Raw genomic sequence first — 17,463 nt, 5'->3', positions numbered from 1 at the left:
GGAAGTAGTCTGTGAGTTTCGTAGATCCTGCAACAAATAAAAGATGACTGACAGACTGACAAACATTTACTGATGTGTCACTTTATCTTCCCACACACCAGCTCAAGAAAAGATATTAGATATTAGACCTTCTGAGACAAAGTAGCAGAGCAACAAATACAGCAAACAATATGCAAAGGGATTAACAAGGGTCTGAATGTTTCACCCCAGAGAAAAGGAAAAGGGAGGCCTTATTCCAACCAACATAAACTATGAACTGGAAACAACAAATTTCACGGGAGTGAAGTTTTCACATGTTGCGTTTGGACAAGGCCTGGGGAGAAAAAAAGGAAGGAAGGAAAGAAGGAAGAGAGGAAGTACCTTAGCCCCCACCCCCTCGGACAGTTGGCGGAGCACTAGCACTTGCCTCTCTTCTGAACAGGCGGTAGAAGAAGCCTCTCTTTGGTGGAGGGTTCGGTCGGTTCACGTCCAGGTCCGAGCACAGCGTCCCGTCAGTCTCGTAGACGTTGATTTCTTTGAAGCACTCCATCTCAATCATCTGCAAAGGACGACAGGTCCACTTATTAGTTCTTTAGGGGTCTAGATTTACAAAAGGCCTCTGGGTCAGCATTAAGGTGGGTGCCATTTATTTTAGCACAAACCTCTCTACAGGGAGCAGACAATGGTACATTCACATTTAATACACAATAAATCCCTTTGCATTATACTAAAAGGAGGTTTTCTCCATTAACAGAGGTATTACTATGTCACCAGTGGTGAACTGCGTTGTTTCTGCCTGTTGTGGGACTGAACAATGACATCATCTCAACAGACTGAGCGTGCAGTACCTCGTTCTGCCACGGGATGGAGACACTGCCTGTGACAAACTTGTGGTAGAAGTCATCGTCTGTGGGGTCAAGGTTCACGCCTTTGACTGTAGAGAACTGCTCGATGTCCAGGACGTCTTTACAGTACACGGCCCGAGGCTGAGAGAGAGAGAGGAAGAAGAACAGAGAGAAAGGAGGCCACTGTGAAAAATCTGTATATTTTGGGAGAAAGTGGGAATACTAAAGCTGAAATAGTTGACATGGAAGTCTTAACACGCCTGAGGACTCTTTGCTGCCTTGTTTTCTGCAGCGAGGCCCTAGTGACCTGAATAACCCCAAATAGAAAACACAGATAACATTATCTGCTTTCAGTTATTGATTTAACCTCACGGGTCAGTCACTCTGCCTCACTCGCGCTATTTATGACACTGAAAATGTCACGATTCTCTCTGTGAACAGCTTTGTTTAATCGTAGAGGGAAACAATCTATGAGTGCAGCAAACAATAAAAGCTTACAGAGTATTTATCCAGGCAAGGTAGTGGTTTGTATTACAGTCCATAGTTACACTTATTCACACCTGAGAGTTTCTAATATGACATTTACCGTCCACCATTAAAGCCACACTGGATGTGTTAGTGATGATTACCATAAAACAGGACAACTCTGCTCTAGTTGTTATAAATAGCAAGGTCTCCATTTTATCAGCCAGTTTGGAATTTTGAACGATGACACTGAAATCACACGCCAGCTCCTACCATGATAACTAGCTTATACTGGAAGTGTTTGTTTACTTGTGACAATGGTATTTCCTGTATGCCGATTTGCTGCTCGCCAGGCTCAGGCTACAAGCTGTGAACAGAGCCTGTATGTCCCGTTCTAGTTTGTGTGTGTGTGTGTGCTGTTCTTACATCTGGGCTGAAGGGAGGGTCCAGCATGTTGGCCTCCAGCCGTTTGAAGTTGATGTTTCTGAAGATGGGATGCTGCTTGACCTCAATGGCCCCTCGACCCTGGCAACCCAGTCGCTCCTTGGGGTCCTTGGCCAGGAGCTGACACGCAGCAGGAGGAAGAGGAAGAGGGAGAGGAGATTTAAACACTGTTAGCCCAAATGGCTTTGGCAGGTAAATTATAGCTTAATATGTTACAAATTTCTCCTCAAACAAATTTCTATTTGAGCCCGGTTCTCTATCATGAATCAAACACACAAAGATGGAGAGGAGGGGGCTCCTCCCCTGACAGTTTTATGACTAATCCCTCTAGTTCAATGTCTACGAAGCACACACATGGATGTAGTTTACATTTAATCCTCTTGACTTTATGTACATGACCCTGTGTAATCTAATAAAGACCAATACATATCCATACACTGAGGGGTTAATGCACCACCATCATGGACAGAATTAGAGAGCTCTGCTGCTGTCTCTATGAGAGCCTCTGGATAATATTACCACCACACCACCTACAGTACAGCAGGCTTATGAAGTGGATGAGTGCTGTTTAGTGGTTTGGCTACTAGCGGACACTCTCATTGGCCCTGTTGTCACCCGAAAGCTGGTGGCTTTCACAATCAACAAAGCAATGGCTTCTTGCGTTTTCTTTCACCACATCACCCACTCTCACTTCATTTCCCTATGTCTCTCTCTTCCTTTCACAACTCTTGCCCAATTTACACACAGGGTTCAAAGCAGACTCTCACTTTCTGCTCTTGACAACTCAGATCACTTGTCTATTTCGGGCTGTGGTAGAAGCCATCTCTCTCTGTTTCCCTCCCTCCTTCCTTATTATCTTTCTCCCATTTCTTGCTGAAACCTTTCTTTCGCCCATCCCCCCACTCCTCCTCTCCCTGGGGAGTCTTTGAATCCTCTGAACCTCGGGTCAGAATGTTCCACCACGTCACGCAAATAAACGTCCCGTCCAGTCCCGTCCTGTCCAGTCCTGCTCAGAGGCAGAGCAGCTCGGTGGCTCCCTCAGGCAGATGAGAATGTTTCAAGCCAAGTTAGCTAACCGATCTCCTTAAAGATGCAATAATTAAGAATTGGCCACCTTGAGTTCATACTCCATGACTGTAACTACCAGGGGAGTGTTAGTGTTTACAGTGCTAGCTTTAGACTGCTGGGAGAAAGGCCTGAGGCTAACTGGTTAGCATGCTAACGTCAGTATTCACTATTGTTTCTTTACATTCTGTTAATAATGTTCGTTAATTTTTTAATGTTTTCAATACAATTTTTTTTTGCATATTGCACCTTTAATCCTGCACATACCAATATTTTTATGTTAACATTGGGTGAAATAACTATCCTTTAAAAGGAGTCACTAACTGTAACAAGTTCACAGAATGATCAGCCAGCTCTGCACGTCCCCTCAGAGCAATGTAGCATCTTTCAGCTCATTTTTTTGGTTTTATGATGTGAAAATGTACTGTTTGGATTCACTCTCATTGCACTAATCATTGTTGTTTTCAGCCACAACAGGCAGCTGTTTTCCGCAAAAAAGCCTCTGATGAATCCACCGTATGGTACATGTCCAGCACCAAATGAAAGACAGACCAACTTAGCAACTACAGTAGCTGGTGGATATAGCAGAGCATTTAGCTGATAAAAAGATCAAAATCAGAGCAACGGGAAGGTATAATTGGAATTGCATTCATTAGGTCACAAATATTCCAACTCCAAATAAATGCAGAACATGTATACTGCTGTATGATTAATCTTAGACTGCCTCTCACCCAGTGCAGGCTGGGATTAACTCCCCAATACAGTATTTCTAATCTAATCTTGAAATAGCTGTTGAAGGCCTCTCAATCCACCATCCCATAAGCCTTATCCATCCATGTCCTCATTTGCCAATAACCTCAAAGAACCTTGTTAATTTTTTCTTCTTTATATCCCCCTTTTTTCTCCTCTTCCACCCTTTTTCCTAAAGCCACAGCCACCTGTCACCTCCATCTACTGTCTCTCACCTGTCTGCAGATATCCTTCGCCTCCTCCGAGAACTTATCAGAATACTCCTCCTGGTCCTCGCGCACTCTTCGGTCCACCTCCTCCCGCTTGACGCGCTCCTTGCGCTTGCGGAAAGGCGACTGGCCCTGTATCATCTCAAAGATCAGGCAGCCGAGCCCCCACCAGTCCGGGCTGACAGTGTAGCTCTCGTTCTGGATCACCTCGGGAGCTGAGAAGTGAGAAAGGAGAGGTCAGGTTCAAAGGAGTTACAACTTGAATCGAGTGAATCAGAGACATTTAGTGAAGTTTATACGGAGGGGTAGAGAGCTGGGATTTGTACAGAGAAGGAAAAGGAATGGCTGCAGAGGTAGAAGAGGAGTACCCAAACTCTTACCCATGTATCCAACAGTGCCCACTCGCCCTCGTATCGTCTCTCCTTCAGGGATTTGAACAGCAAGACCCAGGTCTGAAATTCGGATGTGTCCTAAACAAGAACCACTGATTAATTACCTGACTGAGATCATGCAGAATGTACACATTTAGAAAAACGAGGAGATAATGTGCTTGCACATTACAAAATGGACTAGTTACAAATTGCCTGTTTGTCTCTGTGGTATGGGTTACATCAAAAGAACTGTGGAAAACAAGTAATATTCTCCAGCCAAGAAGTGTGCCCACATATTAGCCCACTCTGACATAAATCGAATAATAAGAAGAAAGAAAAAAATGTGAACATACCACGATCATCCAGGAGGATGTTTTCAGGTTTCAAATCCCTGGGAGAAAAAAATAATGCATTATGGAGCCATTCTGTTGATACTGTGCTTGTATGAAAATTGAACGTCTTTTATTGCCCCTGTGTTTTCTGTTCTTGAGCTTCGACAATATTTCACGTGAATAAATAGATGGCTTATTGTCAACCCTAAAAAGTGTATTATTTATAATAAAAGCTTTACATGGAACTAGACTAACCAACAGAAAGCTCAAACACAATTGTGGACTCTACTGTAACACATGCAGCGATCAAGGAACACTGTGTTTATATGACTACATGGGCCATGTGTATGTGGGTGCATCAGTGTTTATGTTAGCATTACTCTAAGGCTTAATTGAGTGTGACAGGTATATGGCGCCTCAGTGAAACCCGCACAACATTCAAATAGCAACTATTCATCATCTAGAACTTTCTACTTGTACTTGTTCCAATGTTACATGACTGCAAACACTCCGATTGAACGTAACACCAGAGCTGGGACAAACAATCAGGCAAACGGTTAGTAAATACATTTGAGAACTTGGGAGAGACAGATTAAAAAAGGAGCAGAGGCTGAGAAATCTTGACTTGTAGCTTCAAAATCTCCCATTTTCCGTGATGTAACTGGGAAGCATCTTTCATTAGAGCCTAAAAAACCCCACTCCAGAACTCCCTTATGTAGCACAGGCTTTCTGTCAATAAAACGTCACATCCCAAGACTAATCTATTTTTTTCCTCCAAAGCCTTATTTCCAAAGCCTAATCTGAGATAACCCTGATGACATCACTACGACATCATCAAAGTTGTTTTAAAGAGCTCCCTTCAAAGCCACAAAAAGACATCAGACAACTGTTTTTACTGGTAGTGCGTGTCGTGACAAGTAAACCGAACTTCAAGTGTAAAATCAGCGGAGTGTCCCTTTAAACACTGGAAAAAATGACATTTCCAAAATAAGTTTACAAAAAACAATAAATACAATCCTTTTATCTCACTGAAATGCTACTTTCTAGGTGATTGTGTCTTATATTAAGATAATTGAGATCTTTTTGACTAGAAATTAGACAAATAAACTTGTTAAGACTTCTGGTTCTTGCAGTGAAGGACGTTTAGCCAGTTGTAGGCAAATTCTCTTGTAGAACAACAAGCTTACATAATGTGGTTCAGGGATGTAAAGCTCACAATAATAGTCTTCAGGGACAAAGATCCTCAAAATCCCCCTGAAAGTTTTTCTTAAAGCCTCTATGCTTAACGCTGTCCTAATATGTAATGACAGCATGGGCCTTCATTGTGTCCAACCCTCATGTGACCTAACCTGTAGACTATCCTCTCACGATGCAGGTCCTCAAGGCCACAGCAGATCTCAGCAGCGTAGAAGATGGCCCTCTGCTCGTCGAAGCCCGAGTTGCCCATGTTGTAGATGTGGAACTTTAAGTCACCGCCATTCATTATGGTCAACACCAGGCACAGCGCATCCTTGGTCTCATAGGCATATGCTAGACTAACCTGGAGAGGGAGGCAAATTTTGGGGAAGTGGTAACGAGGGAGGTGAGGGACCAGTCAAGGAGTTGGTGAAGAGGAGGGCATGGGGGGAGGAGGAGGAGGAGGAAGAGGGAAGAGGAGCGGTAAGAGACAGGATGGCTAGAAGAACATGATGGTTTCATTTGGTTTGTTCAGTGCCCCAAATAATCATCCATTATCCCCGATGGAATGTCAGGAATGTATACAAAGAGAAACAAAAGAGAGATATATCACAGACATGGAAAACCAGAAGCTTCTTCTCCACTCCTGACTCCATTGCTTCATGTCCCTTCCCTCTAATCCCACCATCTATCTCTCTTTTCTCCCTTCATTCCCACCAGCCTCCCCTCTGCTCTCTCCCCTGGTGGGTCAGTGACACGCAGGGTATGGTGTGTGTGCATGTGCCGTTGTGTACAAGCAGGATGTTACTGCCATCAGGAGGAATCCCATCTGCTCTGGACTATGTTGTCAGAGACAGACCACAAAGAGGGGATGGGAAAAATCGTATGGGCCAAGTCAACACACACACACACACACACACACACACACACACACACACACACACACACACACACACACACACACACACACACACACACACGCATATATACATACTGTACTTAAACAAATATGCACTACAAGCCAGGGCAAACAGTCTTATGCACACTTCCAAAACCACGTTTTTTCATTAGCAATGGACAAATCTTGGCATCACAAAACAATGCCTCTCACACCGGGCTCTCTGTCAGTATCTTCTTTAAAATGCATAAAACATTGTTAAAAAAATATATCCAAAAGCCTTCCAACAACGAAAGAAGCTCAAAGTATTTCAATTGTGCAGTCAAATTCACACAAATGCCCGACATCTATGACAATGCAAAAAGTCACAGAAATGAAGAAAACCAAAGGCAGTTGGTTGACAGGAAATGACTCAAAGGAGGTGAATCGTAACATCACCACATCCGCTATGCCTCCCACTGGAGTTTAGTCTGCTCAGGTAACGGACAGGAGAGTCAGTGAAAGCTGGTGTTCATTTGAACTTTTATCAGATATTTAAATCTAATTTAAATCTCTATATTTGTAAAATCTATGATCCCATGATTAACCTTTAAAAACGGTACAATATGTAAGAATTGGCCACCTGTTGAATTCATATTCAAAACAAATAGAGGGCAGCATATCACATACGCTAACTGCTGCAAACTGTAGCTGCCATTAGCTAGTTGGCTCAGCTGGCCATGCAACTAGCAATCCAGACAGGGAGCTCAAGCACCAGAGGAGTTTTGGTGTTTATACTGCTAGCACAGGATATTTGGACAGGGACTGGATGGGGCTAGCGGGTTAGCATGCTAAACATGACTACATACACAACTGTTATTCTTTCACATTCTGCTGGTGATTTTAGTTTTGGATGTTTTTAAACAAACTTCTTACACATTTCATATTTAATTTGCATTAACAGAATGATGATTATTATTATTTTATTATTTTCTCGCTTAATTGATTAGTTGTTTTGTCAATAAATGGTCAGAAAGCGGTATAAAATGTTGATCCAAGAAGACATCCTCCAACATCTTGATTTGTCTACAGCCCAAAGATATTCAGTTAACCATCATAGATGAGTTAAGAAACCAAAAAAGACATATTCTCACTTAAAAGAGGGAATCAAAGACTTTTTACTTTTTCTTTTTTTTTTTTAATTACTCAAACTGAAAAAACTGATTCTCAAAATAGATGGCAATTAATTTAATAGCTGACACCTAATCAATGAATTGTTGCGGCTGTACTTGTGTTTCAATCCTTTATATTCAAACGTTTCAAATGATAGGCAGCCAAATCTGCATTAGAGCTTAGAGGTAGCTCTACCTCAGTCTCACCTGCTAGAACAGGGTCACCCTGCCCTGTGTCTCACACATATACACACACCCACACACTGAATATGTGGACGGGTTATTGGTTAAAACATACAGTGAGCGAGCAGTATGTATTGACTAATAGTATGATGCACTGATCAAAAAAAAGGTAAAGAAGAATAGCGAGAGAGAGAAATGAGGGGTTTGAGAGAGCACTTGACTCTTCTCCTTGCTACTGCTGTTTGGTCAGTGTTGCTAAGCAACAGAGCTGCTCTCGTAGGTAGAGAGGCACATGAAGAGTCATCAGTTCTGCCTGCAGCACAGAGAACGAACACACACACACACACACACACACACACACACACACACACACACACACACACACACACACACACACACACACACACACACACACACACACACACACACACACACAATCATGTGCCAATCCCAGGTGACAAGAGCTGCAAGTCTGAGGTTCAGGAACAAGCCCACTCCAACCTGTGTGTGTGTGTGTGTGTGTGTGTGTGTGTGTGTGTGTGTGTGTGTGTGTACACGTGTGCATGCGTGCGCGTGTGTGCATGCATGCCCATACACATGCTACTGCCGTGACTCACTCAAAAACAAGGACGCGCAATATAGCTCACTCTGCATCAGAAACCGACTAATCCAACACGTAGTACAACTCAAACACAACCATTAGCTTCAAACGGAGAACAAGAGGATCTGCTCTCTTACAGTCCGGCTCACTGTACTGCAGATCAATATCACAGCTCTGTACAGTTTAACAGCAGAACACCGTGTTCTACAGTATGTACACATATACAAAGTACACATTGCACACAGACCTCAGACCAGAAATTAACATGCTTATCCCTCCTGCCGTTCCTCGCCACACTCCAAGAATGTTAAACGAGCACTTGCTGTAATTTTCTTGTCTTTGGAACAATCATTTTTTTTAGAGGAGCAAGAGCGTGAGCCAAAGCTAAGTTTTCTTTTCCTGCCGGAGCACCTGAGATGTTTTTTGAGCGTACAGTTGGACGAAATGGAAAGAGAAGCACAGTTTACTAGTTTTCCAGCTGCGTTTGACTCCTGATGTTAACATGTGTCGCCAAGCAGGATTAAAATGATAAAGCTTATTTACAGAATTAAAAAAACAGAGACCAAGAACATGTAGGTTCATATTCTAAAATGTGACTTACATGGTTCTTATCTTGCTATATTTTATTTAAACAAATACTAAATCTTTAAGGTAATAATACATCTAATACGGTCAATCTTCCTTATTTCAGGTGTAATTAAAGCACTGCTATCATCAACTAAATGGAAAGAAGTCACATATTCAAGGTCATTCTTGTCACATCTCTCTTATATTTCCTTTATATTCATACATAGACCATAATGATATCTCCCTTTAAGGTCTTGAACTCTTCCTATAATGTATCATCTTACATGTTAATGGACTGTCAACTGTAAATTTCTGCCCTTCAGTACTTTGGTACAACATGGAAGAAATGAAAAGCTAGGTGACTCCCTAAAAAGCGTTCAAGCTTGGCATTACAGCGCCAGCCAAAAACCACCGCTTACTCATGACTATGGCTCGATTTATGAAAATCCTCCATAGGAAAATCAGCCAAGAGCAACGCCACCATTAAGAGCTTGAAGCATGGTGGTACGGTGGCAGGGTAATGATTTTTTTTTTTTTTTTTGGACTAGCACACATGCTCTGAGCAGGACACTGTCCTACTCTCTTCTACATGCTGTTGCTATATCATATAGCTTGAATTGAGACACACAATTCAATGCAAGAGACAAGACAATGACCTGAAGGAATGAGTGATCATCTTTGAAAGGTATTGAGGTACTGATGATTTTGTGGTGTCTAGCCAAAGCACCATGCAGTATTTTACTAATACTGCACTGTAAGAAAACTGGGAGAGCAGGTTTAAACTGTTACCTGATGCTGGAACTTGTGATGTTTAATGAATTTCTTCAGAAATCATTTTCATCACGCTCTACAGAGCAGTGCTTCTCAGAATCGTCTCTGAAATCTGACACTTCCTCAAATTTCTTGCCCACGTTACTGCTCTGACATGCACTTCTCAGTTGATTACAGATGTGCTTTTGTCTAATTAATGACTAAACATTAGATTGGGCCTCAAATGAACCCCAGTCAGGTTGTTGTCGTTTTTAACACTTAAAGGAATCTACATGAGCTGTGACTCAGATTGACAATTTAAAGTAATTCATGCATCATAGTATTCAGGCTACAGCAAAAAGATAAAATCAGGCAAGTCAAATCAAACAGTTTGTTTTTTTTAAACCAAAGTAGGCACAGAGGCACGTGTGTGGGGGTGTGTGCTATTTTTCCTTACAACCTATGACACGCACCTGTCAAAAAGCACACAAATATAACAAACAATCTGTATATTTGAGTCAAAAACACATAACTTCATCAAAAACATTGTATGGCAGCAAAACACATTTACAAACACAGAATACATTCACAGATGATCAAAGGCTCACAGCACGCTCCAAATGAAATCAAATTTGGCATGTTTGCATGGCAAACTAGATTTATTAACAAAATGAGTTTGGATTGTCCAAGTGTCACCTGCAGCTGCTTAATACTATCACGTGACTTATTTTTTTCTATCCCCTTTGTGGTTTTATCCCATCACATTTCTTTCCACTGCGACTCACAAGCTCGTCCACCTGGCGCGGACGTCATTAAACAAACAGAACTCGAGTCACAGCAACTGTCTTTACCAGCTGATCGACAGCCTTTGCAAACACGCCATTCAATTTCTTTTGCAGGATCCTGGAGCCACAACAAACAACGCTCTCTCGCACACAGGACGTACGCCACACTCACTCTCACACACACACACACAGACAAAACAGGTACATTTCTCTTGAAAGGTTGAATAAGAAAAAGGTAGTACTTACTACAAAACTACTGTTAACTTTTTCTAAAATGCGTTTTTCGTTTAGTGCCATTGCTTCACCTTTTCTTTTCTTCACTCGTTTCTTTTCCAGCTTTTTACAGGCGTACATCTTACCGGTGGCACGTACTTGGCAGGCACAAACCTGGAAAACAAGCAGCGAGGAAACATGATCACACACACATGCACATAAAACACACACTTTTAAAAGTACATCTAATGGTAGTTAATGTGTCACACCACAGATTTCTCCACCCAACATTACAGGAGTGGGGACATAAACAGCGCTGCATTAACTGACTGTTAAAGGCTCCTCTGTAGCAGCTTAAATCATTAACACTAACATCTCATTTCCAAAGTTGTAATGTAAAGGAACATAATGCTGGGTCAGTATCCATCATAACAACTTTAATAAACACAACACCACACTACACCGTCAGTTATTTCTACTTTACATCTGGACTGCAGTGACACTCACCTCGCCAAATCCACCTTTTCCTAGTACTCTATAATGTCTGAAGGTATTTTTGGTTACTGGTTGCCTGGAGGGATGGAAAGAAGAAAGAGAAAGAGAGAAATGATAAGAGAGAGAGACAAAAAGAGACATTAAATAGCTGCTATGCCATTCTCTCAGACCATGTGATGTTGCAGACAGAGTAATGCCCTGATATATTATTAATCCACCCTGATGACTGCTGTTCCCACCCTGCTTCGGTTACCCAGCCATTATGCAAAGGATCATCAATTATTTACCACTCGCACACAAACTCTGGTTGGCGGTACCACCTTTGGGTTTCAGTGCACCTTCCCTGCTTCTGGTCTGTATATAGTGTATACAGAAATATTTGTTTTCACTTTGTGCTTTTGCTGGGTTTTCCCCACCATTATATGGCTTGGGCGCAGCACCCAAGCTATTTTGGGCACCACCTTAGCCTGAATGTAATACATCGATGTATCAATGTTTAGGGCATAAAAGCTAAACGACGTTAACCAGGTTTGTAACACTTTATAATAACCCTCATTAATAAAATGGTACATTTATTGTAAATTAGACTTTAGTTAGTAGTTATTTAACTGTTAACAAATAATGTCACTTGTTTCTGCACTACGTGTGACTTCAGTGAGAGGGTGGGATCACAGCGTTACATACACATTAACTCCAACATACAAGTTTTCAAAACATGACATAATGAGTTTTGTTTGTAGTCAGCACCTACATTACATCTGACAAATTGTTACAGACCTGGGATTTATATTTATGACAGTGATAGAAAATGTGTGGGGTGCCAAATTGCACAATATGCCAATTTCTACATAATGTTGCTTAACTTTAAATTTACTATTTATCGATGATTATTATAAGTGTGCAAGTTTTGTACTAAAGCTTGTTGGGTTTAGTTTATTTACTATCCGTTTGTACACAGATATGGTAGTACTAATTACAGTCCAAAATGATGTGAAATTGCATTTTTTTTAATTGAAAAAGTTTTCTTGAAGGGGTACCCCTGAACCACCTGCCACATACATGCACCTAAGTCTTTCACAAACTTAGAGAAAACTCTGCATGAAATTTTTTTTTTCCTTTGTCCATTTATTAACATAAGGTTATCCTGATCCTTTGTTTAACTATATTCATTAATAATTAATTATCTGTAGTTTCTCTCCTGTTGAGATAATGATCCATCCAAAAAAAGCCTTGCTATTCTTAGCAAACAAAGAAGCGGAATGAATGTACTGTATATAAGATTGCAGGTGTCATTTCTATGTAAGACAAAGAGACGGTTTGCATGTCTGCTTCACTTAGTGTGTAATCTGCAGTGACTACCCACCTCTCCAACCATTTCCACTGCAGGAAGCGAGAGAAGTACATGGACTCCTGGTAGGAGGAAAATGGAGCTCCACTCAGATAATCACGAACTATTCTGTAGGGAGGGAGGGAGAAACAGGGTTGATGATCATTTAATAACAAGATAATGAAGATATAACAATGTAGAAAAAAACAAGTGTATGCAAGAGTTCTTGCCAAATCTTTCAGACAAACACACAGCTGGCCTGTGTTCCCAAGAGAATGCTTTTTAACCTTCACAATGACTACAAACAAACACACACATCCTCTTTATCTGACTAACCCCTGAATCACACGTGTGCATGTTTGTGTGGGTCTGTGTGTTTGCGTGTTTGTTTAGGCATCGCCGGCTGTGTTGCGTTTCAAAGCCGTTCTCAGTGGAAAGACTGAAAAAGCTGATACACCACCGTGAAAAATGAAAAATGCCTTTGAACAGACACATTCCACTCAACTCGACCAGGAAACAGGGGGATTTTGGGGGAAACCGGGTTTTTACTGAGCAAGAGAATGAGCGGAACATCTAACCTCACCTCACACATGAAATTCACGTGCAAGTCTCTCCGAATCTAAGCGATTATGTCATACTGTACATCCAGACATAATCACTGAAAAACCTGCTGTAAGCTGAAGGATTGAGAGAACCGACATCCTTGATGACACAAAAACAAAGTTCTTTGAGTAAAAGAGTGGGTCGCGAAAGGTCACAGGCTCACCGTCTCCTGACCATACATCAACAGTCACTCTTCTGAGAGTTGTAAGAACATGACTCTTTGACATGACCCTGCCAGCCTCTCTCATATTAGTGTCTTTTTCACTGCTTTGACTACAGATGTTGTTTGACTTAAACAAAATGTCCTCTTTCACGCGGTCGTACCAAACAGACTGAATGAACTGAACTGTACTGAGGCAGGTTTACAGTTACTTCAAGGGCTTTGGCAAAAAAATAATACAGGTTAGCAAAAATGTTGTGACTATTATAGCGCCTTGAAAATCTACTGTTGTTGCTGTCAGTGTTGTTGACAGACAACATATTTAAATGGAGAAAGGAATGTCTCTGACTCTTTATGGTCTGGATTTTGGCCCTTTTTTGGTATTTTCTATGCCAGAAAAATACCTCACACATCCATTTCATGAGCCAGGTGAAAAGAAGAGGGATGATTAAGTGACGAAACAAGTGATTCAGCACATTTCAGTGTAACAGACATGTCTAGTCAAGAGGCAACATGTGATATTAAGATTCACACTGAAATCATACCACTTTTTGTGACAGATTTATAGCCTTCAATAGTTCAATGAATTCTTAAAAAAAAAGATATCAGTCCAAACGTTGATTGAAATATTGGTTTAGAAGAACAAAACAAGAAGAAGAATTTAATATTATTAGTCTGGAATTTTGTTCGATATATAGTAAGTGTACATGTAAATGTGAGCTGTACTACAACTGAACCATGGCTGACAAGAACTGTTACTACTTTCTCTCCTACTGACCAGTGTGATCAAACTCCAGCCTACAACACATGACTGCAAACCAAAGTTACAGCACACATCCCTCCTCCACCACCCAAATGTTGAAGAGATGCTCATATTTGGCCAGGAGATTTTCCTTGACCATATTTTAAAATTACTTCATCACTAAGGAGGATGAGGAAAGCTGCCTGTGGTTTGCAGCAGCCCTGGGGTGGCTGTTCTTGGCAAAAGGCTCGAGAGTAGCGAGTTTCCACAAGGGGAGCACCCTCGGCTGTGTAAAAGAAAACTGAATTATGTCATCGTGGGACCCAGTTGCCTTGTACATGAGCTGAACGTCCATCTATCATTCACAGAAAAAGTGCAGTGTCGTTACTATTTTATTAGTCTGTTCTCTGCCGATTCCTGAGTTCACAGGGGTTCATACTAAAAGCATGTACATCAAAACTCAAAGTGCTGATGTGCCCATGCCATGATTTCAATACAATGTTTGACAGCATACATTTTTCCTAATATCAAGTTCTGTCTCAAATCTTCCAACAAACCATTTCCTAAAAGACTTAAAAGACAAGTTCCTGGAAAATGAAAATTCAGTCATTATCTACTCACCCCCACGCAGATGAAAAGTTGTATGAAGTTTCGTAGCCCACAAAACATTTCTGGAGCTTCACAGCAAAACAGTGTTTTCTTACAAGTCCCCATTGTAGATGGGGACTTGTTTTAAAATGTAAAAAACAAAAATAAATATGGCTCTATACAGCTCGTCTGGAGCAATCCAAGTTTTCTGGAAGCCTCAAAATCAAAATAATGTGAGAATATGTTGGGTTTTTTTTCAACACCCTTTTTTAAGCTGAAATCTTCAGCTGCTATGCCAAAAGCATTAGCGCACAACCCAACTGAAGCATTTTGCACAAGCTCAACAGCATGTTCAGGCTGTAAATATTGTCTTTTTAAATCAATTTGGGATCTTGGGGCTTCCAGGGACTTGGAGAACGCTGGACGAGCCGTTCCGAGTGTCTTTATTGAGTTTCCCATCTACTTCAGTTGCTTAGGAGAATGCTACAATGCTGTTTCGCTGTGAACCTCCAGAAATAATTTGTGGACTGCAAATCCTCACCTGACTTCCCATCAAGCATGAGGGTGAGTAGATAAAGGCTGATTTTTCTTTTTTTGGGTGAACTAATCCTTTAAGTACTTTTCAGCTCAGACTGTCGTCCATGTTCACTTATCAGATCAACAGGCTTCACGTAGTCGTACAAGACAAAGTGGTCCGGGACACTTTAAGAAAGGGGCTCCAGAAAGGCAGGAGCCTAGCCGTGCCTGGCTTGGAGTCGAGCCTCAGACAGACACCACTGGGAGTAGAAATAAACACAGCTACAATATGGCTTTTGTTACATGAAGGGAGAGGGAGAAGAAAAGAAAAAGGGGAGAAAGATCAGCACACAGACCGTTGTCAAGCCGGGTGAAAAACAAAACCCAATGATACACACGCATTGAAGGCCATGCTTTACTCTTGGTATGACATAACCCGTATGTTCCACTGCAGCACAAGAAAATCCATGAGTGAGCTAATGCATTTCTGCTAGTGGGTGTGTGGCTCTGCCAAAAGTCACGTTTCCACGTGCAGCACCACGCTTTCCTACAGGCTCTCCCTCCGAGAAGAAAAACTGAATAAGCCCCAGGGTCAGAATTACATATCGGAATAAGAAAATTAAAGAAAATAAAAATTCCACAAGGGAATATAAATAATAATGATAGTGGAAGAAGTGATGACCGAACTTGAACAGGAATCCCATTCAAAAACATCTGAAGCGCTGTTGCTGCTTTCAGTAACACAAACATGTGCCTGTGTTGTTCTGTGTTTGTACACTCTGCTCTCCTTAACACTTTCTTTCCATTCCTCCACACTTTTCCTTTTGCTCTCCTTTGATTACTCTCTTTTCTAACTTATTTCTGCCAGCCTATCACTTCCTCGCTCAGTTCGTTTTCAGTCGGGATGACAAGATTGAATGGAGTGGATGCTGCTCTTCCCACAGCACAAAGTGTGCAACTTTCATTTTATAATTCAGCGGCGTCTCACTTTCTCGCACTATTTCTCTGCCCTCTTCGGTGGCCCTTCGACTACTCAGAGGTGTTAAAATAGAGATACGTGTAGGAGGGAAGGAAACGGGGCCAACAGACCATGACCTGAGATGCCAAAGAGAGAAGACAGGTGTTTGTGTGTGTGTGTGTGTGTGTGTGTGTGTGTGTGTGTGTATGTGTGTGTGTGTGTGTTGTTCATCTTAACCTCAACCACTGATGTTTTCCAGTTTCAGTCACATACAAGTCACCACCTTGCCCACCTCAAACTCCCCCTACCAGATTGTTTGCTTTCTTTCTCACACACACAGAAACCCCTTACTGTGTTTCCACACTGCTCATTTTATCACCTTCCAAACTCTGAAGCAAACCGTAGCAACACACACAACAATGAAGAGAATTTTTTAAGTTAATCAGAAAAAATTAACAGACTGATGTCACACCCACATAACTACATTTCACTAAACTATCCATGCCTGGGAAACAAATTCATCACACCGTCATTATCTGTCCTCCACAGCCAGTGACCAGCTTCTGAACCATATGTGATTATTGATTTTATAAATCCAACAGCTCTTGAACAGTTCTCTACATGTGTTTTGTCAAAACAGGAGCGCAGGCTGAGAACACAGCTGAGTATTTTCCCAACCACGATTCCCACTTCTCCTGAGTTCCTTCTAGCAGATTCCGGTATTCCCCCGAGGGAAGGCTCAAGTGAATCAGAGGCTGGACGCAGCATTTCCAACCCAGTCGGTCTTCCTGTGTGGCTAATATACAGGACTTCACAGCAACTCAGCTCCTGACCCGACTGAGGAAACATGGGTCTGTTTTACTGAAGTCTACCGACTTGTAGAGGGATGGACTGTACTGTACAGTACACCATATTTATGCGTTATGCGGAGACCTATTTTGCTTTTTCCTTTTTTTCCCTTTCCTTCAGTGTGTTATATAGGTTATTGTGCATGTGAAAGGTCTTGAAAGCTACAAAGACCAAAGTCCATGACAACGGGAGCTCCTCTCTCCCAAAGAAAATACTGCTCCCGACGTTCCTGAAACGCCTCATTGGTAGTCCGGCCTTTAATTCCATGACTTTTTGACATCACATATGTCACCTTGTCACACATTTGCATAATTTATGCCTATATTCACGGTAGAAGTGAAGCTAACTGGATGCTGAAAACACAACAGTGCCAGCCGGTGACATTGTGAGCGGTGCTGGCTAAGGTTTGTGTGAGCTGACCAATCAGAGCAGGGTATTCGC

At 41.7% G+C, this 17,463-nt stretch overlaps 1 protein-coding gene across 2 annotated transcripts in view; it reads right to left on the bottom strand.

Moving 5' to 3' along the window:
• The window catches only part of grk4 (G protein-coupled receptor kinase 4), a 44,739-nt gene that overhangs the window by 4,304 nt on the left and 22,972 nt on the right, over positions 1–17,463 (bottom strand). Inside the window, exons 6-15 of one of the 2 annotated variants that reach the window (XM_084341000.1) lie at positions 12,643–12,735; positions 11,292–11,355; positions 10,818–10,958; positions 5,810–6,000; positions 4,482–4,519; positions 4,138–4,227; positions 3,764–3,972; positions 1,716–1,853; positions 828–965; positions 361–538 (exon numbers count right to left, since the gene is read on the bottom strand). In XM_084341000.1, coding sequence (XP_084197126.1) covers positions 362–538; positions 828–965; positions 1,716–1,853; positions 3,764–3,972; positions 4,138–4,227; positions 4,482–4,519; positions 5,810–6,000; positions 10,818–10,958; positions 11,292–11,355; positions 12,643–12,735 — 1,279 coding nt within the window. In that variant the 3' untranslated portion in view covers position 361. The remainder of the gene's footprint in view (positions 1–360; positions 539–827; positions 966–1,715; positions 1,854–3,763; positions 3,973–4,137; positions 4,228–4,481; positions 4,520–5,809; positions 6,001–10,817; positions 10,959–11,291; positions 11,356–12,642; positions 12,736–17,463) is intronic. The other variant, XM_084340999.1, reaches the window with a different exon arrangement.

Source organism: Pagrus pagrus (genome assembly GCF_965226575.1).
Source record: "Pagrus pagrus genome assembly, chromosome: 2".
Classification (NCBI taxonomy): domain Eukaryota; kingdom Metazoa; phylum Chordata; class Actinopteri; order Spariformes; family Sparidae; genus Pagrus; species Pagrus pagrus.
This window is presented reverse-complemented; position numbering and strand designations above follow the sequence as displayed.